Raw genomic sequence first — 24,473 nt, forward strand, 5'->3', positions numbered from 1 at the left:
AAAAGCATGTTTTATTTTCAAGATGAATCTTATAGTGGTCGTGTTTCGCATATCACTCATCAATATTCTATCAGTATGATGTGCTTTATTTGTAAAAGTGTAGAGTGCAGTGTCTCTTCTTGAAAGACCCCCTGCAGATTTTTCGAACCAATATAGCTCTAAGGCGACCCATCGTGAAATTACCGTAAGCACTTTACAACAAATTACAGCGATTACTAATTTACAATGTCGTCTGACAAGGAACAAAATACAATGTCAAAACAACTGATGGTACGCTGTAACTTTGTTTGCCAACCTGACATACCGTTTGATGGGTTCACATGGCATTTATTTTTATTAGATATGTTCAGATGCTATTATCTTTTATATCAAAATTTACAGACTTTCAACAGAATGATTTTATTTTTTCTAACGGACATTCTGACACCTAAAACACTCCTACTGTCTATAAATTGAATGTAAGCCCCCTTCGATGTTAAAGTGATACTATGTCTTAATATGAACATAAAATTTAAGTTTTCAAGAATGATCAATAAAAGCATAAAATATGAAGCTTTTTTCAACAGTTAATTGTTTTGTATTGGATAATTACTAAGTAGTATTCCTTTACGGAAGAAGGTAAGAAACTGACTCTAAATTAGCTAAATGATTTACGTATGGAAGATGGATAGTGTAGTTGTTACTGATATATAGAACCCGTACTAAACCTTAAGTTTGACTTAAGTTTGACTTAAGTCGAACTTTTGGTAGGCATCACTCGATTTTACGAAAGTCACGCTTAAGATTAACTTTCAAATGTATAAAATGAAAGCTGTGGTAAAGTTACCTCAGTAGGTGACTTAAGCTAAACTTTAGCGGTTTTATACACGAATGGGAGAATTATTCAGATAAATCACACCGTTTAATAGACTTTCACCAACAAGCAGTTACTCACATAATTGTTCAAAATCCAATTCAGTAGATGATATAAATGATGTTAAATTAATTTTTGGATGGGCATAGATTTTCAAAGTCCGATCATGATACATATTCCATCCGTGTTACAGCTTTTTATAAATAACCTGGTATGCATCTGGGTCATTTCAGTTATTTCTGTAAATGGGCTGTGAAGAGATTTTCTACATCTTTATGTGTATATTTTAGTGTTTGATATAATGCAATGATAATATGCAATATATAAGGTAATTATCGATCAGTGACGACATCATACACTTATTAGTGGAATTGAAAGAATTACACGTCTGATTAAAATTCGGAATGGTGTAAATTGATGCTATTAGTACCTCCTCATACTTATCAAAAATTGCGAAAAGCCTCTTTACACTCTTTTTAATCGATATATTGAGCATCCACCAGGATAACTGTCAAAATAATTTGAATGGCAATAGCTCGCATGAGCAATAGATTTTCAGGAACCTCAAAGGTTGCCTCTCTATTAATATTAAAATGATTGGCGAACACAACTTGTGTGATTGGTGAAATCGTAGCAAATGGCCTGGGCCAACAAAAGATACCGAATATTCGACATTAGTGTCAATTCGAACGTCAAGCTGGTGACTGAATAGCTAAGATGCTGCTGGATATCCATGCCAGACATATAACATTTAACACTGTTATCAAATTCAGAGAGTAATTAATTCAAAACGAAAATATAACATTTCTCATGCCACCACAGGATTGTTGCAATGTTATTCTCCATAAGATAGTTCAGAGATGCAAATGAAAATCGGCGAGGTAACTGATAAGAACCCCATCACGATGAACCAGGCTTAACTGAATGTTCGCGTATCGGGAAAACCATGAAATATAACTGATTATTATTTTGGACATTGTGTACATTTATCCGGATATCATAGTGCACATTCTTTTACTGGCATCCCAGAGAAAAAAGTCAAAAAAGTTCATCTGAGTGTCAATATAGATGCAGTTGATATTGAAGCCAAATCATTTATTGTTTCATTATTCGAGGTAGTGATAGTAAAATTTTGATGCTCCAGGAATCTTATTTGAATACCCCCTCCCTTCATCCCTAATTCTGATTCTGATGCCCAACGACGGTATACCTTACTTTTGGTACAAAACCAATACTTTGTTAAGTTCGACCATAAGAGAAGGCGTACATAAATAAAGTTAAGATTAGGTCTAACTTTATTCTTACCAAAGTTCAATTTCAGTCAAAGTACGCCTGCTGAATACGGCCCTACGCCTAGTTAGATTCCGACAGTCGACTATTTACCGGGATAAAAGCTTTATCTATTCCAGGATAGATCTTTATGATATGGCACCAAGCAAAGACAATACCTTACATCTTAGCCGTATTCAGACATAAAGTGATTTGTTACATCGGCGTCAAATCATCGTTATATTTAAAACAGAGTAGGTGTACGTCTGCTATTTTCTAACATTAACTTTCTGTCTTAAAGTCTACGTGACAGATAATCATTCTATATCTGGAAAGTTCATTCATTCAGTTTTGGAATTATTTGAAGGGGTTTTCCAGCTAACAGTCCAATAATAGCCAGTATCGGAAATTGAATTAGAATTCTGTCAAGTAATATCAATAGCTGAACCTCCGCTAGATGAACAAAATTCAATGCGACCCTGTACCTCCCACACATTCACTCTGTCGTATTCAAACGCATATGTAATAGTCACGCATTTTCTAAATCAGTTGTTTCCAACCTTTTTTAGCCTTCATATACTGAAGCAATCACCTGGACCTTTCACCATGCAACAACCACATTTACAAGACGCCTTTAGTTGAGAATAATATATGTAATTGTCTCTTTGCTGTTCATGCTTTATATCTATTTTGGAGAGTAAAGTTAATTCAGGTTAATTCATTACATTATTGACCATTCAGACGTAGCGTAGGCTTTTTGCCAAAAAAAAAAAAAAAAAGAAAAAAAGAAAGAAAACAATTAATCGTACTTTAATTTAAGAGCGCCATTATAATATGGACGTAATGATGTTATCAAAACTCGAGGGGATCTCCTACACATTTTAACCTATTCCGTAATAATCACTTAGATCTAACACTCTTTTTTTGTGTCTTGTCATAAATAAATATGATATAATGACATAAATGTCACATGTCATTGACAAAGAAGTAAAATATTAAGTTCATCTGCATAGATCCTCAACTGACTCATTGATGATGTATCACGTCTATTTAATCAATCAATTTTGCTTCGTTGATTAAAGTTTATTGACAAAAGTCAATTAGCTCGAGTACTTGTTTCGAGAACTAAGTAACATGTCTCCATATTATATCATAGCTGTAACCATTACGGACAAATTTTGGTATAATATTTCATATTTTTCTTAATTAATTCATAACAAGTTTATACACAGATTTTTTCCAAAATATAAGTCATCGTCATCTGCATACCTTTAATCAGCTCTTAAGTTGCATTACTTCAGAATAGGATACTAGCGTGAATCGAGAGATGGTATGTGATTTTTTTACTTAATAGGGCATAAAAAGGGATTTTGCCTTGTTCGTTTAGCTTTTTTTATTTTTATAAATAATATATTCATTTCATATAATTGCAGTAGTAAGGAACAATTATAGGCTACAAAACGATACAGAAAGAAGCGTAAGGCTTAATTTAATTTGCTTCGCAAAACAAAACTGCAAAAATTAAAAATTGTGAAATAATTGATGTAGTGCATTATAACACAAAAATATCAATCAATATATATATATTTATATAAGTATGTGAGACATTTTTTCTTCAGATGGGTGCGGAGGGATCGCTTAAGCTTTAACACAGCTAATTTTTAATATTTAAGTTTCAGTAACTCAGTATAGGTAATTTCAAAGATGGACATACCATGTAGGCTATATCGCATTAAATGGAAATAAGTGGTGATGACAAGGAAGCAATAACTTATAATGTAAAAATGTAAATTCGTTATATTGTTAAAATCTAATTATCGTTCGACTTCTCACAATAAAGTAGTTGATTTCGTCTGTAGACACGTTGAGAACAGACCATAATATCAGTAAGACAAAATTACTACATTCCTAATCTACTTCGTGATTGAAAATGCAAGGATTTCATCAAATCCAATATTCCTCCAGCACCAATTTCCTATTTTCTTATTCCAAGCAGTAATAATTAGCCATTTTTGTCATATGACAATTTGTAACTCGCCTTTCTGTCTTCATGTACGATAATTAGGTATATAGTTCAAAATAACGTCGCCATTCATTGACATGTACTTGTAAATTGATAGAATGGTAAGAAGATTTCTTTAAATGTCACAGAAAAATCTAATTGCGCATTTTAAATGTGGAAAAACCATACTTTTTTCAGTGAATGAAATTTAAAAAAAAAATTAAAAGAACACCTACACAATATATATATGACTAGATTTTATGAAATATGTTATTATTATACATACACAATTATTTCGTTTCATTATATTTTCTTGCCCACGAATAAACGATTACCGGTAATAGCTTACTCACTTGAGTGCTCAATCATTTCTCTATAATTAGTTAGAATTACATAATTCTGATCATTTTACTGTGTTTACGTTTCTACATTGTTTAATATAGGATAATACACATATAATGCATATAAGCGATCTTGGTGATCATTTTAAAATTCAATCAAAACCTTTCACATGTAGCCCTCGGGTGTAATAACAAAATAATTGGAACTCACATTAAGAGTATACGAGCCTTAGGATATGCTACACAGAAAACAAGACAGATTTACAACTAAATCAAACTAGAGTCAAGTCAAGCTTGTTGTTAAATTGTGTTACTTACTAATATGTACCATTTTATTGTCTTGGCTATTTCACCACCTTACAGAAAGTACACTACTTATTGAAAACATATTTTGACAGACGCATATTTTAATCTGCATGGTAACATACTGATGCCTTTCATCGTTAGAGAATACCAACCCGTCACACCGATCTCGGCGTACGACGATGTGGATATTTATTGCACCGTTGCTCAAGGAACATGTTAGCTAAAACGGAATGTTTTATTTAGTTTTCATACCATCTGAATGTGCCCCTTTATTAGCCTGTATTTTGCATTAAATATTAACGAGGGTAAATTATTGCCCTTAACTCAATAATACAATGTGATCATGAAAAACATATTTCTAAGGAAATGTAAAAGACAACGGAACTTAATAGCTATAATGAGAGACATTTAGACTTTTATGATATTGTCTACATGTCTATTGCATTTTTATTATGGCAAATCCATTACAAAAACATATTTTGACCTAAACTAATCTGTTATTCAGCTATTTCGTGTGTTTGTAGAAGTAAATGGTGAGTTGGTGGCTATGACATTGTTCATTAGTCCCAGATGCAAGCATAAAAAAGGGTCCGTGCTACTGATCCGGAAGGGATATCTTGCTTTTTGCTTGCTCACAAAGGTAATAATAATTGATAAGATAGCTTGCCAGCTGTCAGAAATGAAAACAAAATCTTTAGTTGCTTAATAATGACTTAAAATCATCTATAAGTCAAGGCAAAACCCTGAGATAGTTCATCAAATTATCATCAAATTAAAACATGATCAATGTCTCATTCTTGTACCCACAAGGGCAATAACTCTGAAACTGTTCATCCGATTATTACCAATTTCTAACTTGACCGAGATCTCATCATGCATATCTAGTTTCATCAAGATTGGATAAAAACTGTAGTCTCTATCGTGCCTGCAAGCCGAATTTGACAAGTTTTTACTAAATCAAGGGCAATCACAGTTCATCCGATTATGACCAATTTCAAACTTGACATGTCCATATGGGCGTATAAAAACGTATTAAACCAGGTTCAGTTAACCGCTTCCGCTTACGTGCTTCTTTAACTGCAGTAATTATTGATAATTTCATTCTATAAAGTGACAAAAGAAGCGATAGTTGTATTGGTTTATTAGGAGACAGTTTGAAGGCAGCACCCTGAGCCATGGAAGCAAATTCGATCTAAGAAAAAAACAGATAAAACAGAGTCTGATCGGGATAAGTTTAAATATGACAAAAATACTGTCAATATTCTGACAGTAATCTAATAATCATCTACTAACTTACCAGATTGCTCAGATCAAAAATTCATTGAAATGTCTAACGATATAATACCAATTTTAATTGACTACCTATTTCTTATTTTCTATTCCACAGATCAAAGGCTTGGATGATTTCTGATATTCATGGAATCAGCCTTGTCTGATATGAAATCGGATTAATTTATCTTGTAGATGAGATCCCGTTCAACTGGTTTAGCCTTCCATTAAATCATATATTATTATTGCGATGCTGGTCAATTTTTTAATGACACTGGACTATTTGGCACAAATTTTGAAATTGACCTGAGAGCAATGATTAAGCAATCATAGCTGCCCTTGTTCTATGGTGCCTTCATTACAGCACAGGTTAAGAAAAAATTATTAAACAGCGGATAGCAAGTCAATCTGAGAATTGAAAGAAAATTGGCGAACACATTGCAGGTTTTTTTTTTATAATATACTGAGCCTTGTGGACAACCGTTAAATCATTTTGTCTGAAATCGTTGACCGACATAACATGACTTCTAGAGCTTAAGCAAACATCATGTAATGTGAAACGGAATTAAACTAGCTTATCGACACTGTTTCAGCTGTATTGGACAATCATTAAATAACAATGTTTTCGGGGAGAGAGTATTAAATATATTTCGCTGTTCTAGTAATACCGTCGTTTACCAAGTTTCCGTTTTCTTTTTACTTTTTTTTGCCCCGAATGGATGGTGTTTATCATTTCTTGTCGGCTAAGTTTATGTTTGATGAAATAAGTATTACGTCCTACTTTACTGCTCATCTAACATAGACTTCAAATAAATATAAGTAGATGCTAATTTCTTCTCCTGAGATAACATTCAAAGTGAACTCGATTGTTTTATATTGTGTTTAACTAATGCACCTTTTCTCGAAAGCATGGGTCTACCAGCCTCTTATAAATATCACGATGAACTGACAGAAAAACAATTTGCTTCATCTGTACCACACACTTTTTAGCGATGTTCTGTTACTGCAGACAGAAGGTATACTTCGACATTAACAAGTACACCATAGAACGATCAATCTGGTCAATATTCGATTGACTCCCTTCGCTTAACAAACACAATGTTAAATCATCTCCAACAATTGTTTGATTCTTCACCTGAATGTGATAGGAAGATATTCATCGTAAAAATAAATATCTGTCCCAAGGAATGATTGATAAGTTTTAATATCATAAAATGAAATGAAATTTTCTGCCAGAAAAAGGCTAATAAAGATAAGTAAAGCCATGACTAACAATATTTAAAATGAACAGATTCTAATTCTTCAGAGTTTGTCTTTTTGCACAAATTCTTCCCTAAAAAACAAAACCTTTTTTTAAATTGACTCATTAATATGCTTTTTAAATTGCGCTCAAACAGATTATGAAGTATTTTGTTTTTTCATGCAGGCAAAATTGTGAACTAATCATGAACTTTGTGCTATAAACCCGCTTTTGTGTTTTTTTTTATTTCAATTCTCTCTGATGCCGAATTAGCAGTAAAGAGCTATGGATTAACTTTGTAAACACATTCTACTAACCTATTAAATTTAATGTAGCAAAATTTCCAATTACTTTCTATTTGATTGACGTGACTCTTTATCATCACTTTTAATTGGGACCAGAAATAAAATAACATCAACGTGTCACCATATTAATTAGAATTCTTATGATGCAGGTCAAGAAAATATTTTATGCAGCCCTAAAAATAACATTACTAGAAAAATGACGATCGGCTGAATAGTGCTATATAATCATGGGCATAATTTTTATTTTCACGAGACACCAGAAAACTAATGCGTTTCTGAGCTTGGACATCAATCTTGCAGATCTGTAGGTTCAAGTGGGTTTACTTGTTGATGGCAAAAGTTTGTTAATCTAAATGGGATATCCCACTTGAATCTACGATGTTTTGTAGAGAAAACTAGTTCTATGAAATTAAAATCGTCAAATGAGTAGATAAAACCTAGAATGGTCCTACAAATGGTACAATCATGTTTGTTGTAGGCAACAAATTTTCGCATGTCAGTATAGGCGGTCAAGGTGGCCGGACAATCATAGTCCTCGGGATCTTGCTGGTCTCCAAATTACACATTAGGTGTCAGATTTGAAACACGATATTTCATAAATTCTGAAATATTTCTCCATGCGAAAATAATATACAATTCCCATGTTAATTGTAAAGATGCAAAATGGTGGAAAGAGGAAATAGGTGAATATAATTACTTTTAACATAACCATGTTAGGCAGAATAAAATGGTAATTATTTGGAATAATCTTATGAATTTTAATTAAGTTATTCACAACTTTGGCGTTAATATTCTGGATATTTTTGAATGCATCGGGAATTAACACGTACAGATCCAAGTATAGGCTAGCGCACACGAGAGCTCCCAGCTGAGCAAAATTTCATTCGTGCCTCTCAGCTCAGCTCGTAGCTGTCGTGTGAGCGGAGTTTACGTAAGGTTTTTTTCATTCGAGGCGTTAAGGAAATTATCTGTCGCTTTTGGTAATTTTTTCCTCGAATGAAAAATACCTTACCGTGTGCGCACTCGAAAGCTCTTAGCTTTCAACTTTGAACTGGGGCGCATGCGCTAGCACGCGATTAAACAAAAATGGCTGCGCCCATCGGTGAATGCGAGTTTGTGGACGTATGGCCGGAATATCCGTAGCTTACGAGAGCTTCTTCGTCGGCGACGACGCAACAACAAAAGAAGAAGTAAAATTTCTTCATATTCTAAATCATTCGACGGGTTGTCGACGTCCGACATTTTGTTTAATTCACGTGAGAATGTCACGTGATCTAGTTATTTTAAGACGTCTATGACTCGACACCCCGTTTACGAAAGCTCTAAGCTTAGCGTGTGCGGGGGAAACCGACGAAAGCTAAGAGCTGAGCTGGGAGACACGAATGAAATTTTGCTCAGCTGGGAGCTCTCGTGTGCGCTAGCCTTAAGTGTGATGTTTATTCAATTATATATTTTTTATCCAACGGTATGTTTTACCAAAGTATAGCAAAACAAATGTTAAAGGGATTGTAAAGAGGTTTTCTAGTCTTTGACTTCTATTTGGAACATTCCAATTATTCGTCCGATGCCTATGGTTCCTGTAATTCAAAAAAAGTGAAATATATATTGCCTAGTTTTAAGGGAATTTAAGAGTTGTATAATATTTTACTAATTTGAAAATAATTTTCCCACCCTGACATTTGATGTTGCACAATTGGCAAGGCGTGTCTTTTCGGTGCTTTGCAGCGGTTGTGGCCTTTTTGCGCACTGTACACACAAAAGAAACGCAATGTATACGCAATGCACGATCAAACCATGTCCGCGTTGGCACACTTTGACACGCAATGACACTTTTTTTTCATAAGTTTCGTATTGTTTGCACATTGTTGTTGTAGTTATCTAATGTTTTAAATATTGTTTCGGCAAGTGTCAGGGTGGCTTAAGGAACGCGTTATATAATGAAGTACAGCATAGCTATTAAAAAGACATTATGTATCATTAATGAAACAAAATGACCACGTCTAGCCATTAATTTTATTAACAGTCCATTTTATCGACTTGAATTTATTTTAATTTCCAGGCCTCAGTGATGTGATACAGACCTGTATATGTTGGCAGCCATGAATATCCTACACCTAACGTTCACAGATGGTGAACCTCTGGACAATATTTGTACCACGAACTTGATTCAATAATTATGCAGAGTCTAATGATGTTTCTCTTGAGAGTTTTCTTAACGTGTGAATACGTTTACAATGTAAATATATATTCATTATCAAATCCCACATAGATTTCAAAATATTTATACGTTTTCATTGTGTTGGAACTTGTGACCTTTTTTAATGATCATTTTCAGATTTTAAGACTGATTAATTATTTCTTTCTATTGACTTAGTCTGAGCCCAGTATTGATAGTTCTGTTTCTTTTTGAAAGAATCGAAACGACTGTGAAATATGACTTTTATTTTCAATTTATATTTGACTTAATTATTTGTCGAACAAACAATTTACGTAGAAATCTTGATTTTAGCAAAGGCAAACCTCAATTATTCCCTCTTTCGAAAGACAAAATTTTAAATTGTAAATCATACCACAAAAAATTATGGTCGGACTTAACTTTAATTAATACTCAGAGGACTAATTAACAAGACTGAGATAAATAAAGAAAAAATCCATCTTTTGTAGTCATACTTAGATGCATTTATAACAAAATTTGCTCGGTGTATCCATTGTGAACATTGTGGAACGAAGGCTATATTTAACAATCGGATTTCCAATAACCCCACGCTAAAAAAAAACTGTAATCAAACAGTTTCAAAGAAAATAATTTTTCAGTCTAATTGTTAGATCTAAGATTTGATGCGGGTAATTGAATTGAACTATTTTAGTCGGGGGTTTGAAAACTTAACAGCGATCGTTTCTCTCTGTAAGTTTTACCAAGCTAAAAGTTTTCGTCAAGGAACAATATCACTTTGAGATATAAAGGAACTTTAGAAATTGTTTTATGGTAAATTACTACCAACAAATATGACTAACTTTTCCCAGACATTTTTATGTGACCATTTCAATTGCCATTAGAAATTTAGACGAAAAACTCATAAACCTTTTTAAATGAGCTTATAATTGATAGTCATGATTTTTACAGAAGCTATTTCAACTAATTTAGAAAGGTAAATTGATTTCTCGTTGGAAACAAACGAAAAGTTATTTATAGTAAAAAAACGGACAATGGGTTAACTGTGGGTGTTATATCAGGAAGAGCCTTAAAGATACCCCATGATCGCAATGACCAAGTATGGTTTAAAAAGAAACCTTATCAACACAAAAAACATTAACTAATTCACAATGATCAAGTATGGTTTTCAAACAAAACATAACTAATTCACAATGATCAAGTATGGTTTTCAAAAGAAACCTAACTAATTCACAATGATCAAGTATAGTTTTCAAACAAAACATAACTAATTCACAATGATCAAGTATAGTTTTCAAACAAAACATAACTAATTCACAATGATCAAGTATGGTTTTCAAAAGAATCCTAACTAATTCACAATGATCAAGTATAGTTTTCAAACAAAACATAACTAATTCACAATGATCAAGTATGGTTTTCAAAAGAATCCTAACTAATTCACAATGATCAAGTATAGTTTTCAAACAAAACATAACTAATTCACAATGATCAAGTATGGTTTTCAAAAGAATCCTAACTAATTCACAATGATCAAGTATGGTTTCCAAGAGGAACCTAACTAACACACAATGATCAAGTATAGTTTTCAAACAAAACTTAAATAATTCACAATGATCAAGTATAGTTTTCAAACAAAACATAACTAATTCACAATGATCAAGTATGGTTTTCAAAAGAAACCTAACTAATTCACAATGATCAAGTATAGTTTTCAAACAAAACATAACTAATTCACAATGATCAAGTATGGTTTTCAAAAGAAACCTAACTAATTCACAATGATCAAGTATGGTTTCCAAGAGGAACCTAACTAAACACAATGATCAAGTATAGTTTTCAAACAAAACATAACTAATTCACAATGATCAAGTATGGTTTTCAAAAGAAACCTAACTAATTCACAATGATCAAGTATAGTTTTCAAACAAAACATAACTAATTCACAATGATCAAGTATAGTTTTCAAACAAAACATAACTAATTCACAATGATCAAGTATGGTTTTCAAAAGAAACCTAACTAATTCACAATGATCAAGTATAGTTTTCAAACAAAACATAACTAATTCACAATGATCAAGTATGGTTTTCAAAAGAATCCTAACTAATTCACAATGATCAAGTATGGTTTCCAAGAGGAACCTAACTAACACACAATGATCAAGTATAGTTTTCAAAAGAAGAATAACTAACACACAATGATCAAGTATAGTTTTCAAACAAAACCTTACTAATTCACAATGATCGAGTATGGTTTTCAAAAGAAGAATAACTAATTCACAATGATCAAGTATGGTTTTCAAAAGAAGAATAACTAACTAATGTGCAAATTTGGGTTTGAAAAGAAATCTATTTAAGTCCCAAGGATGAATAAGGTTTTCAATAGAAAACTAACAATTTCTAAAGTATCGTTTACAAGGAAACCTACCTAACACACAATGGTCAATGGTAGATTGTTTATTAAAGAAACCTAACGCATGATGATCATGTATGTGTTCATAAGTAAATGTGTCAAAAAAGATAACAAAACAAAAAAAATCAATTGGCATTAGTGTGTTTTCTGGGACAAAGAAGCCTACTAGACAATATTGTGATTTTTAATACTTTAAATAGAATTTATCCTTGAATGGAGCGATTTATAGAAATTCTACAATAACAAAATCGATAACAATCTGTAGGGCATTGGCTGGATGGGCTTCCCACAGACACAGAGTACATATCTGTCGTTCCCATTTGGAAAAAGGGGGGGGGGGGGGGGGCGGTGGAGGAATGGGTGAGATTTGTGGCACTCGGTGTGGGCGCCAGAGCTACGAGTACTTTAGTGAGTGCCCGGTATCTTAGTGTACCGTGCAATTGTGTTTGTAAATCTCTTCTTATGAAGTGTTCTAGTTGATTAGGCCTATTTGGAAGTATGACACAGATCATAAAGAGATTGGACGTTAACATTTCAAACATATATAAGTCACGTTTCAAGTACTGTTCTAAGCTAGCCTCTTTGGCGGTTTCTATGGAGGCCTACTGCGGCCATATTACTCTCGACTTCTCGCTCACGAGAAGTTGAAAGGAAAAAGCCAGGAAAAAGCGAGAAAGCGAGCCTTTTTCCTATGTTAGTTTTTAATCTCGCTTTCTCGAAGTTTTCCTCGCCTTTTTTCTCCCCTTTTTCCTCACTTTCTCGAGGGCGAGAAGTCGAGTTTCCTTGCGTTTTTTATTTACAAATTATCCATTGGCGGTCGTGGCTTGATGAAATAAATACAAAAGCGCGAGTGCGAGCAACATTAATTAACCTGTTCTCTTATATTTTATGAAAAAATCATAGCAAGGATGTATGATAAGTCCTCTATTATTCACTTTGTTCTTAAATGAATTACTGGAAATGTTAGCCAATGGAAGTAGTATGTATGTTTATGTTAATGGAAGTGTTAGTAATATTACCTCTCTCCTATACGCAGATGATAAAGCCTCAGTAGCCGATAGAGTTGGTCGACTCCAAAAGCAGATAGATATTATAGGGGAATTTTGTTATGGATATGGTATGAAGGTCAATATGTCTAAAACCAAAGTTATTGTATCCCAAAGCATGTTATAATATGTTGTACACACTACATTTAGCAGGTAGGGAAACCTGGGCAACACAAATCAAGAACTTAGATAACATGGGTTTAAGTTTTGCTTGGATTAATCAAGGGGTAGATAACCCTTCTAATTTCTTATGTAATGTTAAATTAAGGTTGTGTGATATATGGAAACAAACCTGGTATGAAAATATTATGTCTAATGAAAAACTCTACTTCTATAGAATGAATAAATATTTCTTAAACATGGAAGATTATCTTTGTAATATGCCTTGCATTAAACCGAGACGTGTTTTAAGTAGATTTAGGTAAAATTAGCAATTGAAGTAGGCAGATGGAAAGGAATACCTATTAGGGCTGAAAGGAGATTATTTATTTATTTACTGTGTTTGTAAGTCTAACTTCGACCATGTGTATGTCTATATATGTTTTCACGTATGTATTATGTAATGTGGGCTGTAGGCCGTCTACTGTAATAATAAAATCAGTTTTGCCTAGTCACATTGTTTACTGTTCTTGAAATAATTTATGTTTATATATATGAGAGAAAATAGTCTATTTTTTCATCGATACGTCCAATCGTTATCTATGGCCTACAACAGTTCATTTCTCAATTTCCATTAGAAATTTCGCCGAAAAACTCATAAACATGTTCTAAATGAGATTAAAAGTGATATTCATGGTTTTTACATTAACTATTTCAACTAATTTAGTAAATCAAATTGATTTCTCGTTGGAAAACAAACGAATGGTTCATTTCGCGATCTTAGTTTTCGATTAGCCATTTGACAGTACATTTAACGATTTGAAATACTGACTATAGAAAACATTTGTGGGTTAGCTTTAGCGTAACCAGTTTGCAAATTTGTAATAGACGAAGGGTAGAGCTTGCCCACTTTCCGACCGAGGTTATTGGGATTGTTAAGAGGTTTTCGTGTTACCTGTATCGGGAACACGAAAAGTATAGATTTGCATCATTCCAATTTTCAGATATATTTTGATCTTATTCCACTAAAACTGCGATTTAGAAAATATCACACAGTTCTTTCGATATTTTTAGCAGCTTTTGCGACAGTAACGTCATATTCGGTTCAACATTTTTATAATTGCAGGAACAACAGACATCTGACGGAAAATTTGAATGGTGCAAAGCCTTGAATTATTCCTGATACAGAAGAAAGCTAGAAAACCTGTATAATTTTCGATTGTCAAGTATGCTGAAAGTTTTATATTAACGAATGATTTTGACAGGCGACTCAAACTAGCTGCAGTAAATTAATATAAAATCATCTTTCCCATCATCAAAGTTTGAAGTTGAAGAGGTAGGTCACAGTCTATTTTGAGCTAATGGTCTCAGAATCTGCACGAAGATAACTGCATAATCTATTATTAATCGTTTTCTTTAAAACAATACTTTATACATACTTCATGATCGGGACACTCCAAATGGTTTGTACCCCCAACCCCCAACCCCCAACCCCCAAAATTTACAAATTTTTTCTATACGTTTTTAACCCAAAATATTTTCAGTAACGCACCGAATTCATTCTGATATTGCAAAATTTTCTTGGAAACCCTCTTAAACCCTCCTTGGGAGGCTTGCATGCATGGCGCTTCCACAAAGCTTTTGTATTTTGAATCTCCCCTTGACAATTGTCCCTTATTAAGTCAGTCTGCCCCATAATTGCACCCAAGTCACGGCAGACTGGCGCTGCCATTGGTCCTTATTGGTTATTTTGTGTTTGGCTATTAATATAGGAAGGGCAATCACTTAAAGCTTTGAAAAGGTTTAATGTACAAATATGCTCTTCTTGGGTTTAACGAACAGATGCATACCTCGAAAATTTTAGTTATTACGATAAACACATTTTAAAATACTAAATAATATTTATTTCTTTTTAGTACAAAAATTGATCCTCGGCTCCACAGGTTACCATAAACATCCTGTATCCTTAATTATTTATTTCCTGGATAAAATCCGTTAACCTTTGTCAAACTCTAGGCTCTATTATTAAATTAGCGTTTACATGTCTTTACATGTCTGTACTCCGTTTCAAAAGAACTCACAAGTTTAGTACTTGGTCAATGTTTTTCGTGTTGAATGATTATTGATAAGTGTTTGGTAAACATTATTTGAGCCCACATCATTAAGAACAAAATAGTTTTCCTAGTTCATATAGTTCCAAAGAAATAGTCACAATAGAAACTTACATTTTGTGTGTATAAGGATGTACACAATGTGCTAATTTACTTAAGCTTCCAGAGCGGCGAAATTTGCTTCATAATAGTTTATTTATTTCAAAGATTGTCTGCAACCTTATTAAAGTCAAGACTAAACTTTCAACAACGTCCGACTTTAATTTAGCTGAAAAGGTCCATATAGATTTGGCCGATGCTAGATATGTATTATTATGTATTACCACCGAATAATTCGAAGAAAAATTATGCTGATAACGGTACAGAATTATATAAGTCTTTACGTTCAGGTTCATTTTGGATGTCGCAAAATATAGTCAAGAAAAATGTTATAATAAGATTAAAACATGCCAAAACTAATAATGAGTTACATGGCACTATATTCATAGAGCGAAAAAGTTCTTACCTTTCAACACAAACAGCAACTAATGTTAGTACTGATGAATATAATCCACAGACAAGCAGCGTTCTCTGTAATTTACACATGACCAAACCTAATAACCATCCCTTATTTAGCATGAATAAAACTATCTCTGGAACACCGAATAACATGATAATAGAATCTGCTAGAGCTAAATTCAAAATTAACATGTTCGTCACTGATTTCCGCATTTTTCTATCAGAGAGAATGATATAAATCACCATTAGATTACCGATTATTCCTACAAAACCCACGATACAAAACAATGTTGAGAAAACAACGATATACACCGTGGAGACCATTGGACCAGGTATTTCACTAGATGTGATATTCGTTTCTATTGTTACATTGAAATTTAAATAGGAAGCTAATACTTGGCCGTGATTGTTTTCTGCCACCATGACGAGGCTAAGAGTCTCAAGACAATTAGCCAATTAAAACTTATCTGTCACGTTCTTGAGTTATAAAGAAAATATGTACTTCTATGAAATTATTATCACAAAACCGAATTCACTGCTTGAAGAAATTAATTAAGGACTACGATGGTAAGATTTTAAAAAGTCGTATGATACTCGCAACAATAAAATATAACATAACACTTCAAACACAGATATCAAGTGAGAGTTTTACACCAGTATCCTGTAGTAAATGACAAGTTTAGTTTTTCTCATTCTCCTAGTATCATGTGATCTCCTTCCAATCCAATAATCTATTTACTCCTTCACATTATTCCATCTTCTCTGAAAGACAAGATTACAGTATTATAGTAATGTGTATTTTCACTGAACATAAGTAGCCATAAACCACATAAGTTTGATAGTAGACAGCAGGACAGGCTTTCAATAGCTTCCACTGGAATGATTCTAATAACCACAGCCGTTTTATTTGATAACAAATCGACTACATTTAAAACTGTTGAGTCGATATAAATGTCTACATAGTAATAGATGTACAAGTGACCAAATAAAATCTGAAATGGGTTGTCGCTTGCAGTTTTACACTAACAAACATATTTGTTTAGGATGCATGTGCCATCGGAAGAAAATAAAGAACAAAGACAGAGACGGTCAACACCATGTTGTGTGTACAGAATGACGCGCGTTTGAAAGTTAAAATGACGACTCGTGTTTTCTTGATACTCCACCATTCACAAGTTCGCAAGTTCACTGATTTCGTTAGTCTAGTCGTTCAAGACTCTTCTTAACGTTAATAGACCATCTTTATTGCATTGGTGGCGTCGTTCAGAAGGGGCAATGAAACAAGCCCCGTCTTTTATACATTGTATGTAGTTGAAAATTGAAAAGAGGAAGCTTATGCTCATGTTCTGACAAAACGTTTCACATGTGCGTCTTCAATAGCTCTATTTTATTTCATTATAGACCTAACACTCCCGGTCATTTCATCGACTCACCACAAATACTAATTTGATTGGAAACATGTGAAATTACTGACATAAATATACATGGTGTATTAGTTAGCCATTAATCGATTAAGAGGTGTCATGTGTGACAACCGAGGTGACAGTAAAATGAATGTGTACAGTCAGCAGAGTAATTTAATTACTGAGGAGTCAATCACGCGTTTTCATATTTCCACTTTGATACTAGCACGTATATCGGACGACCCTTGCCGCCATTCTCCTGCTTGTAAACGTAAAAATTGGCCCAGAACATGTTAATCGAAATGGAATTAAAAATGTCTTTAGACAAGCGCCGTAACTATAAACCCAATAAAATGATGTGTACCTAGCCCTAATTAGAAACGCGCCTTGAGAATGCAATATCGTCGCATATGTCGCAAGTTGATAGCTATAGTTGTAGAAGTTGTATTTTTTCCATTTTCAGTCGCTGTCAGATCGCAGTACGGTGTTGGTGTCCGTTATAAAAATGCTTATTGAATGTTTTTAGTCCTGAGATTTTAGGATTATATAAAGACTTCATTAAAAAGAAATTCAAAACATCATACGTCAAACCAACAAGGAAATATATCTTCCTTTATTATGTAAAACCTTAGAGACGATGATGGCCTTACAAAACACTTAATACAGCATATAACATCAGAATTATAGTTATTTAGATTAATTATATCTTGGACCATATCGTAGTTGTTACTTTCCTTCACAATAAAAGCTACTCGCACTGCTCAATTTTCAGGAAACGACACCGATCTTAAAGTCTTTTCACACGATAGTTGTGTATGGTTGCGAATAATGGAAATGGTCATGAGTTCCAAACGCAACTCACAACTCGGTTGCATGAGAGCTGCATTAGAGACTTATGACCGCTATTCAAATTCGCAACCATACGTATCTGATGATCGTTATCTCTGAGGAAATGAGGTTAAATTTGCAAGATGGATAGTATGATCATTCTCTAAGACAACTATTCCAGTGGGTTTAGAATAAGGTTTATTTCCTTTCAATTACTTTAGTCCGTATGATACTGATACTGTTTTATGTTGTAATCTTCTGCTTTGCCTTAAGTTTGATCAAGGCTCATCTTACCTTGTGTACCAAGATCCAAATTTTATCGAGGCTGTTTCAGTCTAGCAAAGTGCACAAAGTGTATAAATATTTTAATCCCATTAGAGCAATATAACTTCAATCTCAAAGTTTGAATCAAGAATTAAATTTTATGAAATTAAAGTCAATTGCAGTGTAATTTGTTTGTAATATAGATAAACGAAAGGAAATTACTCCCACAGTACCCAGTCATAAGCCTTATGTGCCTCAAATTCCGTGTATTAAATTTTTAAAATCTTAATGATGATGGAACATTTTTATCAAACGTTGCGACACATCTAGCAATTTATTTCATTTAAAATATAATTTAGGAACTGAGGTGTCTCGTCAGTTTAGATGCTTGTTCGGGAATCATTCGGGACAGAAGTCTACTTCAATTTTTCAAATCCCTCAACTCACTTAAGTGAAGTAGGTCATTGGGAAAAGCATGGATAAAGCGTCTTTCGATTGGTTCTGAGGATCCGTTTGCTAAAGGTCCCGTACCAGATTCGAATATTTCTGTTCTGGCAATATTTTCTCCTAAATAACATTGCGTTTTCCGTCTACACTAGCCCAATAGGGAGCCAGCAAGAATGGAGAGAATTGGCTGTTTGGTTTGTGCTTAAAGGTTAAAAGCCGGAAAGCGTTGGAGAATTGTTCCGTATTTTAACAAACCTATGACAATGCAATACAGTGGAAATAGAACTCGTTCTCATTGGCAGCAGAAAGCTTAACGATGTCTAGTCATTTGTAAGGACGCAGATTTTAATAACACTTTTAATATAGCTTCAATTAGAAGAATTCGACATGACAGATTAAAACTATACGGAAATAATTTCGAACAAAAAAGTTATTAAAAGACAACTAACTCCCATGGACAAGATAATGAAAATGTGCCATTCAATAGCCATGATGATAAGATCGTTACGTTTATAGAAACATTGAATGAAATGCCGTGAAATCAATCTGTTCATTGAAAAAGTTAAAAGGCATTATGTAAAAGCCCTAGAGAAATCAAATGTTATCTATACTTATATGAGAACGACGATTCATCATCGAATCCAGACTAGTCCGTTTGTTCAATGCCATGAATATCATCAATCAGAAAATAAAGAATGAGCTCAGACGTGATGTGATTGGAGAACATGATATAATAAATAGATGAGCATGTGATAGGGGAACACGGTGTGATGGGTGAGCAACATCTGATAGGGGGACACAGTGCCATGGGTGAGCACTATGTGATGGGGGGACACGATGTGATAGAAGAGCGCCATGTGATAGGGATACACGGAGTGATTGGAGAACAAGACATAATTAATAGATGAGCATCTGATAGGGGGACACGGTGTGATGGATGAGCACAATCTGATAGGGGGACACGGTTTGATGGGTGAGCACCATGTGATAGGGGAACACGGTGTGGTGGTGAGCACCATGTGATAGGGGGACACGGTGTGATGGGTGAGCACCAGGTGAGGGGGGAACACGGTGTAATGGGTGAGAACCAGGTGAGAGGGGACAGGGTGTGATGGGTGAACACCATCTGATAGGGGAAGACAATGTGATAGGAGCACATGATGTACATGTAATGAATGAGCATCATGTGTTAGCGGAACATGATGTGATAAGATAACATGATGTAATTAATAGATCAGCACCATGTGATAGGGAAACATGATATAATTGGTGAGCATCATTTGTTAGGGAACATGATGGGATAGGAGAACATAATGTAATAATAATGAATTGATGAGCATCATATGTTAGGGTAACATGAAGTGATAGGCGAACATGATGTAATAAATAGATGAGCACCATGTGATAGGGAAACACGATGTGATAGGTGATCACGACGTCAGAGAGTTTAGCCTTTTGAAATCGGTCGCCATTTGTCTGTTTCGGAATAAAATGAAATGGGTAAGCATCATGTGAAAGGTGAACACCATATACTAGTTCTTGCAAGTTCTAAACATCTTGAATGAGTTTTGATAACCTATCACTATCAATTGTCAAAAGAATGATAATTTAAACAGGTTTTGCTCTAAGTCAAAATAGAAGGCGAAAGAAAGACGACTATTAATTTTCTCAATCTGGTATTGCGTTTAGTCGAACGTCATTTGTTTATGTCGGAACATAATGTCGCAATAATGTCCAATCCTTAGTATGAAGGACCTCCTACGCCTAAGGAATGAGAAAACTTTTCAAGTCGATCATAGAACAATATGAAACATGATATTTATAATGATATTTATTGAGATATATTCGTATCATTAGATATGTTGTGAGACCGATGTTATAGGCCTCGTTTGCCAATTCCGTAATAAATATAATTTTTAGAAGACACAAATATTTTACTGCTCCTTCGTCTGCAAGAGTTACGTTCCGCCAAAGGACATTGCTAGCATTAATTGCATTGTGGGTAATTAACGCACTTCCATCAGCTTACTTAATTTTGAATTGGCCAACAACGTTTAAATTTTCTGGATCAAGGAATGTTCTTACCATTGTTATTCGATGCCCACGCGAGGAAACGAATAATACAACGACCTAGATATAAATAACCTCCGGATATTGTGTTTCAGACATAAAAATCCTTTACAATAAAACCCCAATCAATTCAGCTAAAGGATTTATACAATGCTCTAAAAAATTATCTTCTTCAATTTGCCTTATCTAAGTTTAACTTCAATGAAATTAGAATCCAAATGACTATACTATCGGTCTGTCTTAAAGCTACAGTAACTTTCTAAATTAGATCAACGTCACATTCAAAACCGGATGTGATGTGTTACCATTCAGAGGCTAATTGCTTTGACCGTCTGTCTGAATGTGGAGACGTGTTTGTAATACATACACATGTTGTCAATAATATTGAAAAGACAAATTTTCACCTTCTAGGCGATTACCGAGTTTATATAGTAGTTACTAAATAACACACGATGAACACTAACTATAACTGCCATAGTACTGAATTTATTTCAATCATAATCCGGTTTATAACTAAAGGGATGAAAAAATACATTTTATGACAAATAATTAGTAATAATTCATGGAAAAAGTTTAGTTAATGTACTTAGTACCAGCCACGAAGATGAATGTAGACTCAGCAATTAGTTCTGGTATAAGGGGAATCAAGGTTGACAGGAATAATTTGTTTGATAAAAAGATCTTCTGAGAGTGGAAGAAGCTAACAGCTGTCGTATTCATCATTAAATTAGAACGTGGACTTGATACTAATTATTTCTCCCGAGACATAAGCATTACCATAGATCTTCTTATACAAATTTATTAGTTTACAGGAACACAAGATACTCGTTTCATCTTTTTGGAACGGACTGAAGGTGAAAAATCATGATATATTTTATACTTCGTATGGTTTTTACATGGAAAATAACACATTTAAGAACAATACGTAATTTCTTTTCTTAATTTCCCTTTTTTCTGTTATCAAATTTAGATAAATGGTACTATGTAAAAACTATATATAAGCCATACCGAACAAAAACATAATGCTTATTTGAATCTGCCTCACTGAGCGAAAATTCAGATATACACAAATGTAAGTACAAGTACATTAATTGATAAATCATAGTCCTTATTAATATTACTAATAAACTGGCGAGTATGTTACCTTAAACAAGTCCGGCAATAGTCTGCAGGGCGTCACGTTGCAAGTTTTCCAGTTGATACTTTTTAAAGTGCATTTAGCAAGGAGATAGGCCCGTAGTTCGAGAATAAGAAGATGTGCCCTTTCTTGTTGGTAGGGACGACGTTGGCATGTTTCCATTCGTTCGGGTAAATAGATGAACAATGTAGGACATTAAACAATCTCGAGAGGGGCCCTGCTAGACATCTATAGCAAAGTTCCATATGGATATTGTTATCAAGCTATACAGGACGTATATACCAATTTTTATGACTATATGTCTTAGTCCTTCAGTTCCCATAAATTTTTATACGCCCACATGAGATGGAGGGGTATATTTCTGTAACTCATGTCTGTCGGTCGGTCGGTCAGTCCGTCCACAATTGCTCGTAAACACTCTACAAGACACAATTCTTGACGGATTTTGACAAAACTTGGTCTGAGTGTTCGTATTCACCCAAGGATGAATCCTATTGAAAATGAGAAGAATCGAAAAATATTTAGTATGATTTATTGCCTTAGTTCTTGAAAATACGTTCAATTTTTAGCTCGTAAACACTTTATAAAGCACAATTCTTGACAGATTTAGACAAAACTTGGTGCGAGTGGTTGTTATCAGCCAAGGATGAACCTTATTGAAAATCAGACGAATCGAAAAATATTTAGTATTTTTTGTTCTTAGAAACTTGTTCAATTTCTAGCTTAAACACTCTAGAAGGCACAGTTCTTATCGGATTTTAGCAAAACTTGGTTTTATTATTCAGTATCGCCCTAAAAAGTTCAAAAGAAGTGTATGATTGAAGGTTGACTATTTCATAGTGGTGATTGTTACTATACTGCCAAATATTTTAATTGAAAATCAAAGCTGCCATTTGGCGTATATTAACTTGTCTGACAAGCTATCTTAATCCTAATGATAAACTTTCTTTTCACGAGTATAATATTTAATTATGATTCAAATGGACGGATGCCATTTTTGGGAGATGATTTGACAATATGCAAATAGTTTTCTGAAGTACTAGAAATGTAAGAAAATCGCATACTTCCTTCACATATATCTCAAACTAGAAATTGTACTCAATTTTTCTACAATGTCGTTTCTATATATCAAATTTTAACATTCAAACGAGGACAATTCTGGACACACAAGGATTTGAAGGCTCAATTTTGGACGGTATGCCTTAGCTAAAAAAAAGTCCCGTTTCTGAGACTAAGGTTAGATTGGCTAAAATAATGCGCATCTGTCCCTTTATTGTATTATTACTGTTTATCACAGCAACAGCTTACAACATATTCTTCTAAAATTTGAGGGCCAATCTATTCATACATATTATGATTTTCCTTGAATTTTTTAGGAATACTACCTCTTAGAATGGACATAAAATTTAAAATCTGAAACTCGGTCAACAAGTGCATATATTCATCAGTTGGATTTGTCTGGTGCCATGACTAAAGAAAATAATCTCTATATAGGACGATATAATCCATGTAACTAAAAAAAATATTGAAAGATGCTTCTAAGTTTGTTTCAAAATTACTTAGTTTAATGAATTATAACTTAGTTTTATGATTTATTGGATCATAGAGGGATTCTTAGGACACCAGGTAAGTCCACTAATGAACAGAGACTCGTTTGAGCCAGGTGAAAAATTTCAATTTTTGACCACCCTAAGAGGTAGTAACTGGAAACTCCTGCACTTCTGATTCAGCACTCGGCCTATTGCCAACATACTTGGATTTAATAATAATATGAACAAAATTAAATAACGTAACGTAAACAGCCAATCTTAAGTTATCATGAAATTTATTAGCCAGAATAACTTATGTTTGTATATTTCGAGTCCTAATGTGGTACAGTATGCCATTCTTGCTTAGTCTTGATAAAATTGACAAATGCAGACATCGTGAGAAAAAAATTCTCATTTACGTTAGAAAAAAACGAAGGTGATCTCTTTTTGTGAAAAAAAAAAATCAAATTTCACTGCAGTATAAAGTAACATACCATTTCATCATAGAGGCAAGAAACAAGTTTCATCCTTGTATTTCAAAAAAGTTGTTCCTGAATGTTGCATGTTGCATTTTTAATGGAATACTGGCCTAATTGACTTTCAACGTTCATAATGTTTAAAGTTGAGATGTAATAGTTTATAATGTGCTTGCTGTGTCTAAAAATTGGACATGACCTGAGAAATATTTTTTACGGCAATAAGAAAACAAACATTGTTAATGGATTACAGCCAATCGTAAGTTAAGTGGTCATCAAATTTATTCGCCAGAAAAACTTATGTTTGTGTAACGGTTTTACGGTTTTGATTTATTAAAACCTTGACATTAACTGACAATAATAAACGCAATAAATATAACTAGCAGGTGTT

At 33.7% G+C, this 24,473-nt stretch overlaps 2 protein-coding genes across 2 annotated transcripts in view; one reads left to right on the forward strand and one right to left on the reverse strand.

The window, feature by feature from the left end:
• Positions 1–16,215, reverse strand: part of LOTGIDRAFT_62145 (hypothetical protein) — a gene marked incomplete at both ends in the record, with an annotated part of 28,593 nt that extends 12,378 nt beyond the window's left edge. The window contains one exon of the mRNA XM_009056456.1: positions 15,935–16,215. Coding sequence (XP_009054704.1) covers positions 15,935–16,215 — 281 coding nt within the window. The remainder of the gene's footprint in view (positions 1–15,934) is intronic.
• Positions 16,216–19,689: 3,474 nt separating this feature from the next.
• On the forward strand, positions 19,690–19,981 carry LOTGIDRAFT_118286 (hypothetical protein; the record flags this gene model as incomplete). The annotated part of the gene is made up of 2 exons (XM_009056560.1): positions 19,690–19,744; positions 19,848–19,981. Coding segments are annotated over 2 exons (189 nt in total), but the record flags the coding sequence as incomplete, so codon positions are not given.
• Between the last annotated feature and the right edge of the window lie 4,492 nt (positions 19,982–24,473).

The sequence above is a fragment of the Lottia gigantea genome (genome assembly GCF_000327385.1).
Source record: "Lottia gigantea unplaced genomic scaffold LOTGIsca_28, whole genome shotgun sequence".
Classification (NCBI taxonomy): domain Eukaryota; kingdom Metazoa; phylum Mollusca; class Gastropoda; family Lottiidae; genus Lottia; species Lottia gigantea.